Source organism: Myotis davidii, unplaced genomic scaffold (assembly GCF_000327345.1).
Source record: "Myotis davidii unplaced genomic scaffold, ASM32734v1 scaffold346, whole genome shotgun sequence".
NCBI classification, from domain to species: Eukaryota; Metazoa; Chordata; class Mammalia; order Chiroptera; family Vespertilionidae; genus Myotis; species Myotis davidii.
In genome coordinates this window covers 439,704-448,994 of record NW_006297386.1, presented here as the reverse complement: position 1 = coordinate 448,994, position 9,291 = coordinate 439,704, and the positions used below count along the sequence as shown (strand labels likewise).

Below are 9,291 nucleotides of genomic sequence, written 5' to 3'. Positions count from 1 at the left end.
TACTTCATATGCAATAGAGCAGCGGTTCTCAACCTGTGGGTCTCGACCCCTTTGAGGGTCTAACGACTCTTTCACAGGGATCCCCTAAGACCATCGGAAAACACATATATAATTACATATTGTTTTTGTGATTAATCACTATGCTTTCATTATTTTCAATTTGTAACAATGAAAATACATCCTGCATATCAGATATTTACATTATAATTCATAACAGTAGCAAAATTACAGTTATGAAGTAGCAACAAAAATAATTTTATGGTTGGGGGTCACCACAACATGAGGAACTGTATTAAAGGGTACGGCATTAGGAAGGTTGAGAAACACTGGCCTAAATCTTGATCCAGTATTATAATTTCACATGTTTTATACAATGTCTTATACAAAACATATTTTACACAGTTATTTTTCTCTGTATCTCTGCATGAATAGTGGGGAGGAAGAAAAACAAAACTCTGGATTCTTCCTTTCAGTAATCATGCATGTTCTTCAGCAAGTCCTTGATCTTTTCTTCTTATAAAAGTGGGCAGGGTCGGGGGGGTAAGGTGGATGGGTGTCACTCTAAATGCAATTAAATAGCCTTTCAGCTTTGAAATTTGGTTATTCTATGGAAATCCATTATTTGCAAAGTAAAAAGTAGCTATCCTTCCCATTGAAACATCACTAGTCTTTGCCTCTGCTGTTTTTAGTAGGACTGTTGGCAAAATAATTAGCTTAATATGATATATCCGTGCTGGAGCCCACTGGTAATTGGAGTTCAGGAAGAACTCTGAAGGATAAGGAGTAACCTTGGGTGGAACTGGTGGCCAGTAGAGAGAGAAGCAGAGAGAGGTGAGATCGCCAACAAGAAACTTGATCTACGTTTGCTTGCCATCAAAGCAGGTCCCGCTCCGTGTAGGAGCCAAGGAATGAGGACAATCCTGTCTCCAGAACCCCAATGGCTGGCTAGCCTCCAGAAGTGAGCTGTGAGGGTTTGCTTGTGATGGTTTATCTGAGACTCAAGCCTCCGTGTGATGGAATGTGTTCTTCGTTCCAAGCAACAACTTAACTTGCAAATTTTCTGAAATCACCCTTTTATGAGACGGGAATTACTTGTAAATATTTTCTCATTGCCACGAATGTTAAACACTGGCATTAATTTTCATCTATTTTTACTGAAACACATGTTTTAACCCTTTTAAAATGGTTTTGTTCCCCAATGGACATAAGACACTGGGGGGTAGGGGAGGCCAGGGGATTGCCAAGGGCGGGGGGAAAAAAAGGAGACATATGTAATACTCTTTGTAATACTTTAAGCAATAAAAAAAAAGAAAAGAAAATCTCTTCATGCCCTAAAAAAAAATAATAATAATAAAAAATAATAATAAAATGGTTTTGTTCCTTCGCAGCCTCTAACAAGGTCACACAAAACCCTCATTCATGTTGTTTTTTTAAGTCCTACATTATACAGTAAGTCCTCGCTTAACATTGTTGATCGGTTCTTGGAACTGTGGTGAAATGATCTATTCCGAAACCAATTTTACCATAGGCTAATTGATATAAACAAGAGATAAGTTCCTACAGCATTGCATCAATGTTATAATGAAGCATTACTTGGCAACCCACTAAGTTATGTTCAATACAACTTAATAATAGCACTAGCATTCTGTCAAGGTACTGAACACAAAGAGCATCACTCTTATTTTAGTAACATCACATGTGTGCTGGTGAAGGCAACAGGGCAAAACAATTTGGGGCTTAAGTGGAAAAGGATATCACAGGATCTCAGATCCTGTCTTTTATTTCAGTGGGTGTAGAGAATTGGCTGAGCAGTGCCTACACAGCTGGCAAGGAAGGAAGCAATCCAACACTTTAAAAAGTAATTGCAGCACCGAATTTAGCTGCATCTGCACCACTGAATGTCCAAGTGTGGAGGCAGGCACATGGAACACGTGTGACTGAGGACGGACGCCGCTGTTCGGCTTAAATAAATCTCCTTCTGCAGTAACTTTTACTTCGTGGATAGCCCATGCATTTACCATCTATGTATTCCACTTAAGTTGTAAATATATTTTTAAATATTTGAAACTGCAAGACCCAGATTAATTGCAAAAGCAATAATTTATGAAGGAATAAGGCCAGTTGAAAAACATGACCATCACTGTTGAAATGTCTACAAAAATGTCTTTTAGTCTAAAGTATCATGTGGATGGGCACAGCCATAATCTGCCTCTTGGTTCTCTTAGCTAGTAAATTCCTGCCACCAATGCTTTAATATTTGATGGTTGCATTTTTTAAATCCTCACTTGAAGACATGCTTTCCAATGATGTGAGAGAGAGAGAGAGAGAGAGAGAGAGAGAGAGAGAGAGAGAAACATCAAAGTGAGAGAGAAACATTGATCAGTTGCGTCTTGTACGCACCTGGACCAGTGATGGAACCCGCCACCCTGCAGTGTACTGGATGATGCTCCAACCAACTGAGCCGCACTAATGATTGCATTTTTATTTTGAAGTGTTGAGGGTGCATGAAATTTGTGGTAGGAAAAGGTGTAACTTTTTTCAAATAATTAGCTAAATGGATAAGCACTATTTTTCAATAATTTGTTTTTCCTTCTCCTCTGGAATGTCACTTCTATCATTTAATATGGTTTGGGCCTGTTTCTGGGCTGTTAGTCTGTTCCATTAACCCGTCTATTCTTATACAAATCCCAAGTTTTAATTAAGTCCCACTTGTAAGCTGACTTTGCCTATAAAAACCGCTTTGTAGTATTACTTTGCTCCTTCTAAGAGACTTCTTATGCTGCTTGTTCAAGAAGATGGCTGAAGCTGACAATCAAGAACAGACACTCAGATCAAAAGCAGCTGGGCACAGAGGCTCAGGGGAGAATTTTCCTGGAACTGATATGTGACCCTGGGAGGCTGAGGAGGAGCTGGCAGCTCCATGCAGAGTTTGGGACTGGTAGTGGGGCAGAAGTCATATTTGGCAGAAGCCATGAAAAAGGAAAAGCTATGAAAAAATTCAGCCAAATGTAAATGCAGTTTACTAGTAATAGCAGGAATATTCACTTATTTAATATATATTTATTGCTGAATGTGCCAGGCATTATTCTACTCATCAGGAATACAGGCATGAACAAATTTAGCAAAGTCCTTGCTCTCATTAAATGTATCAGGAAAAGAATAGGAATGAAGCAGACAATTTAAGATGATTCTGATGATGCAAGCTCTATAACCACCCGGGGCACAGTGATATTAAAGTTACTGGGAAGTTCACTTTGTATTGGAGAGTCAGGGAAGGCCTGCCTGCAAAGGCATGATATGATTGATAGGAAGGGTCACCTCCGTGAGGGTCTGGGGTAGACATTCCAGCTGAAGAGAAAACCAAGTGAAAAGGTTTACACAGAAATGAGCTTGATGTTTTGAAGAAATAAGGCAGAGGGTGAGAGATGAGGTCGGACAGAACGCCACCACGTTGCATCAGCAGGTGCTCCTGACACTGTAGATGGCGCCCCCTAGAGTTGTGCACTCCGCTGCTTTGCCCCGAGACAGGCAGGGAAAGATCCTTGAGGCCTTGCAGGGTCTTTGCATGTGTGTAGCATACGTGCAACTATGGCATTACTGAAAAGTTTAAGTAGGAGAGTTCCCGTTTTTATGAAAGCTCGCTATGGTTATTATGTTGGCAATGAGGGTCGGGGGAGTGGGAAAGAGCACAAGCAGAAAATAGTTAACTGAGTCTTCGTAATGCTGGGACATGGTACTAGGGGCCTGAGCCGCCTTCACAGGCCTAGCTGAGGTGTGGGCCCCCTCAACCTCTCCATCTCTGATGCCCTAGCTACGCTCAGTTTCTGGGCCAAAGCAATGTGTGTCCGCTGTAAAGCACACCAGCGATGAACTCAAAAGGCCAGGTCTGGCGCTCACTATGTGATCTTAACTAAGTCACTTAATCTTTCTGAGTCTTTTTTTCCCCCAACGATAATACATAGATGACAATCCCCTCCCAGAACTTTCGTAGAGAAATGAAGCAAAATACAGAGACCGAACAGAGTAGGCACTGTTCAGTCCCTTTCTCTGTTAAAGTAGTGGGGTTTATAATCCTCAGCAAATATCAATACCAATTTTGAAGCACGTTCATGCTTGCTCATTAAAATAAGATTTAAATATTTTTAATTAATCAAATGGCCTTTGAACAAGGCAGTCATTCCCTCGCAGCAAGCATCTGAATTGGAAGGTTCCTACTGTGTTAGCAGCAGGGTCTGTTCCCTCAAGCACCGGAAATGGGCCAAAGTATTATATACCTGCAGATACCGTCTCAATTAAATTATTTACTAGGGAAGACTTCAAATGTACAATTAAAACAGTCATAGGAGTACTCAGACTCATGATAGCTCACATACAGGTTTCTGAAAAATGTAAATTTTGAGATTAGCAGGAAGAATGAAAAATCCTTAGCTGGTATTGCATTAATACCTTTGTTTTTAACCACCCAAATACTAGCACAGAATAAAAAGAAATTTCAGTCTTGGGTTCAAAATACAGTTCCATCATGCCCCGGGTGGTAGCTAAGTGGTTAGAGCATGGGCCCCGCAGATGGAGGGGTCATGGGTTTGATTCCCCATCAAGGGCACCTACCCTGGTTGCATGCAGCCTAGGTCAGGATGTGTGTGTGTGTGTGTGAGTGTGTGTGTGTGTGTGTGTGTACCAATCTCTCAAGTCTATGGTTCCCTTCCCCCCTCCTCCCTCCCTTCCACTCTCTCTAGAAATCAATGAAAAAATGAAAAAATATCTTCTAGTGAGGATTAAAAAAAGAAAAAAGTATATTGTTCTGCCCCCACCAGCTGTGACTGTGGGCAGACTACTTCATCTCAAGTCTCAGCCACCTCAGCTGAAAATAGAATAGGACATCTCCCACTTCTTCAGGTTGTTAAAAATGAAGCATTTCAGCCCTAATCAGTTTGGCTCAGTGGACAGAGCGTCGGCCTACGGACTCAAGGGTCCCAGGTTCGATTCCGGTCAAGGGCATACACCTTGGTTGTGGGCACATCCCCAGTTGGGGGTGTGGAGGAGGCAGCTGATCGATGTCTCTCTCTCATCAATGTTTCTTCCTCTCTATCCCTCTCCCTTCCTCTCTGTAAAATATCAATAAAATATATAAAATTTAAAAAAATGAAGCTAACACTTTGAACAGGTTACACACTCAAATGTTACATAAAAGGAACGTAAAATGGACTACGTTTGATTTTTATTGGCATGGACAGTGAGCACTAAAGTGTGGTTATTTAAATTCCCTGTAATTTGGGAAGCAGCTATCCTACTAGTAAATCCCAGGCACCTAGTCAATTAAAATGAGCTAGAAAAAAACGCAAAAGAACAAAACCTTCATTATCTCACCCTACATATTTTAGTTGATTGCTTTGATAACTTTTTCTCAGTGGGGATCCAGAATTTGTTCCTTTGGATTTTTAACCTTACAAATAGAAGTATGCTTGGTGAGGAGTTATTCAGGCAGCCTTCCCGTAAATACAAAGAGACAGTGTGTCCTGAAGACAAAGCATTTTTGCTTTTGGAGGGGAGTAGGTAGTTCCTATATTGAAGGCGCCCTTGAGAAGGAACAAGAATGAACTCAGTGAGGTAAACAAGAAAAGAACTCTTTCCTCAAAAGTTCTCAGAAACTAAACAAAGCTAATTATGATGCAAAGCACAACAGGATACAAGGCAAGCCCCAAGTCCATGGAAGTATAAAGGAAAAATACAGTCTGGAGTGGAAGGTGCTAATAGTATGATATCAATGTTAAACCTCCCGATATTGATAATCACATTTGTTATGTGAGAATATTTGAAGATGTCCTATTTTAAATAAATATACTCTTATGGATTTAGAAGGGTATGATATCTGCATTTGATTCTCAAATGGTTAAAAATGAATCCACTGTGTATGTGCGTATGTATAGAGAATATAATAAAAATCTATGAATTGGTAAATCTGGATAAAGTGGATATGAAAGATAAAGTTTTAAATTATTTCAAAATAAAACAATTGGGTAAAATTTTGAGGAGGATAATAGGACATTTCCATGACCTCAAAAAGCCACGGTGCACATTATTTATTAATTGTAGAAGAAAGGGGGAGATTTGCAGTGGAGAAATCTTGCAGTCACCACCAGCAATGAGGCGAGTTGAACACTGCATGACTCCCGATGTAATGTATCAGGAAGAATACTACATGACCTAGTCATGACCCCACCCAAAAATATTAACCTGAACATAATTACAAGGAAACATCAGACCAACATAAGTGGAGGAACGTTCTACAAAATTGACATGGACTCTTCAAAAATGTCACTGATATGAAAGACAAAGAAAACCCAAGTAATAGTTCTGGATTAAAGAAGAATAAAGAGATGTGACAAGTATATAAAATATGTGATCTTGGATTGGGGTGAAAACAGCCATAAAAAGCATGATATTGACAGCTGGAGAATTTTAAATCTGGGCACTGTATATTAGATAATAGTATTATATAAACATTCCGTTCCCTAGGAATCTTAACTCTATTGTGTCCTACAGGGACACTGTCATTCTCTCAGGAGACACAGGCTTACATATTTGAAGGTACAGTATCATGCCTACAACTTGCTTCAAATTATTCAGGATAGCCCTAACCGGTTTGGCTCAGTGGATAGAGTGTCGGCCTGCGGACTCAAGGGTCCCAGGTTCGATTCGGTCAAGGGCATGTACCTTGGTTGCTGGCATATACCCAGTAGGGAGTGTGCGGGAGGCAGCTGATCGATGTTTCTCTCTCATCGATGTTTCTAACTCTCTATCCCTCTCCCTTCCTCTCTGTAAAAAATCAATAAAATATTAAAAAAAATTATTCAGGATAAAAACATCTTTTAAAGATACAATAAAAACCTGAAGTAGCCGAAACCGGTTTGGCTCAGTGGATAGAGCATCAGCCTGTGGACTGAGGGGTCCCGGGTTCGATTCCCATCAAGGCATGTACCTGGGTTGCGGGCACATCCCCAGTGGGAGGTGTGCAGGAGGCAGCTGATCGATGTTTCTCTCTCATCGATGTTTCTAACTCTCTATCTCTCTCCCTTCCTCTCTGTAAAAAATCAATAAAATATATTTAAAAAAACAAAACAAAAACCTGATGTATCTGAAGAACACACGCTGGACATTTCAGCATGTACGATGTTCTTAAAACGTACCTTTCCCAGAATGCTGATGGCACACGCCATACCAACTTGTCCAACACCCACGACAGTGATCTTATTGTTTGGGGTTGTTGCCTCTTCTTTGGCAACTGGTGCAATCAGTTTTTCCTTAAGAGTTGCCATTGTGCCCTGTAAGAAAAGAATCAAAATATTACACGTGAAATTTGAATGGGAACTATCCTAAAAATGTTACTACTGCGATTTTTTAATTAAAGTACACTTTAAAAAGAGCGTAATGGTCTGCTAGGACACAGAATATACTTTAAAGAACCATGTGACTCATGTAATGGAGAACTTAAGATAAGACCTCCAGGAAGCTGTTTGAATTTGGGTTCTTCTCTTCAGTCTATGATTCCGTATTAGTATTTAACAAGTTGTAATTTAACAATTTTTGTCTTGTGGCTATTCATTCACTGGGTAAAAGACAAAAATATTTATATTTAAATGAACTGATCTTTCTATTCTCCTTCTAAAGAATTTATATGTAACTATGTAAACTAAGTTAGGGCTCACTATTAACCCGCATTTAAGCTTGGTCTAAAAAAATTAATGGCCAATTATCAATATAATTTCTACTAATGGTTATTATCACACTTGGAAGATAGAGACTGGCTTGTTCTTCTATTGTTTTCTCCTACTTAAATCTTATGATGATGATTTTTTAAAACCTTAACCAAGGACATGTTCATTGATTTTAGAGAGAGGAAAGGAGAGAGAAGGATAGAAACATTGATCAGTTGCCTCCCACGATTGGGGATGGAACCCATAACTCAGATATGTGCACGGGACAACACTCCAACCAACAGAACCACCTAGCTAGGGCTACTTAAGTCTTATTTAAAATGTGTCACAGTGTACTGAATATACAATGTGTGCTTAAATAAATACAGTGACAATAAAATAGTGATGAGTGATGTTTGTGCAAAAGGTGTCCTCTCCCCCAAAAAAATCACCCTGAATTCCTTTTAGTGTACCTTGGAAGCTTATCGAAAGGTGGTTAGATAATTATATATTTTCCTTTCAGGGGGTTCCAATAAGAGATTATCAACCTTTGAATTAATTTCTTTCCAGTCATTTTTTTTTAAAAAAAGCTCCCCAAAATTAAAAAAAATTAAATTGAAAACTATGGGAAAACATTCTACACAGTAATACCAAATTTATCTGTGCCATCAGATAATTAGGTACCCTTTCTGAATACTTAAAACAAATCGCAAAATAAAATAAAAGACAAAACCTAGTTTAGCAATTGTATGCGTTAAGAGTAAGTCTCTGAGTTGGAATAAAGTACTTAAATTTGGAGACAACTGTGTAACAACTATTTTGTTCTAAAGCTACCACCCCCCAAAAAATACATTTTCCTAAATTGAGAGATTCTTTAGCCTTTACAGAGCACATCTGCATTTCTTATGGATGCTAGTGAAATCCAGAACAGTGTGCAACTGTCTTTCCAGATGACCTTACAATGAAATTCATACACGTCCTGCATTTTTAGCAGAATCAGAAGAAAGAATGCTGCCTCTCTTCTTGTTGAATAGAGGTAGATACAAATGCAGTTTTTCTCCATTAAATTTATTTTCATTAGTTGCTTTAGATCCTTCAGGTACATAGAGGATGCAGAAAGCAATGGAAAACAATAATCCAGTAACGGTTGCTACATAAATACCGACCGGTTATTCAGATAGATCTTTTAAAATCAATTTTGGGAATTTCAGAAATTACAATTTAGAGGCAGTACAGATTCTTTCGTATCTTTCTGGAGAAAGTGTTTTTCTTCAATATTTCCTTCATACAAGTTACTAAAAAATTAGAATAAAAGGTTCTGTATTGTATGTAGGACTGTGCCAAGGTCAGAGTGGTGGCTGTAAGGAAAAAGAATGATACGCAGGGTAAAAATAACCTCTGATGCTTGGTCCTTCGCAGTGCAGTCCCCCTACCCCCTTGTGCATAGAAATCATTAGAAATAAACCAATGCCTTAAGTTCAGGAACAAAGACCCCCTTCACGAATAGCTCTCCATTCTAACTTTTTAAAAAGCCATGTTTGCCATCTAATTCCTCCACTAAGCCAGCGCCGGCCCTCCCCTCCTCCTCCTCCTCCGG

General features: G+C 39.2%; 1 protein-coding gene across 1 annotated transcript in view; it reads right to left on the bottom strand.

Annotated features, from left to right (window-relative positions):
• The window catches only part of LDHB (lactate dehydrogenase B), a 21,344-nt gene that overhangs the window by 11,264 nt on the left and 789 nt on the right, over positions 1-9,291 (bottom strand). The window contains exon 2 of the mRNA XM_006773146.2: positions 7,188-7,322. Within this exon, the coding sequence (XP_006773209.1) occupies positions 7,188-7,316 (129 nt within the window). The 5' untranslated portion in view covers positions 7,317-7,322. The remainder of the gene's footprint in view (positions 1-7,187; positions 7,323-9,291) is intronic.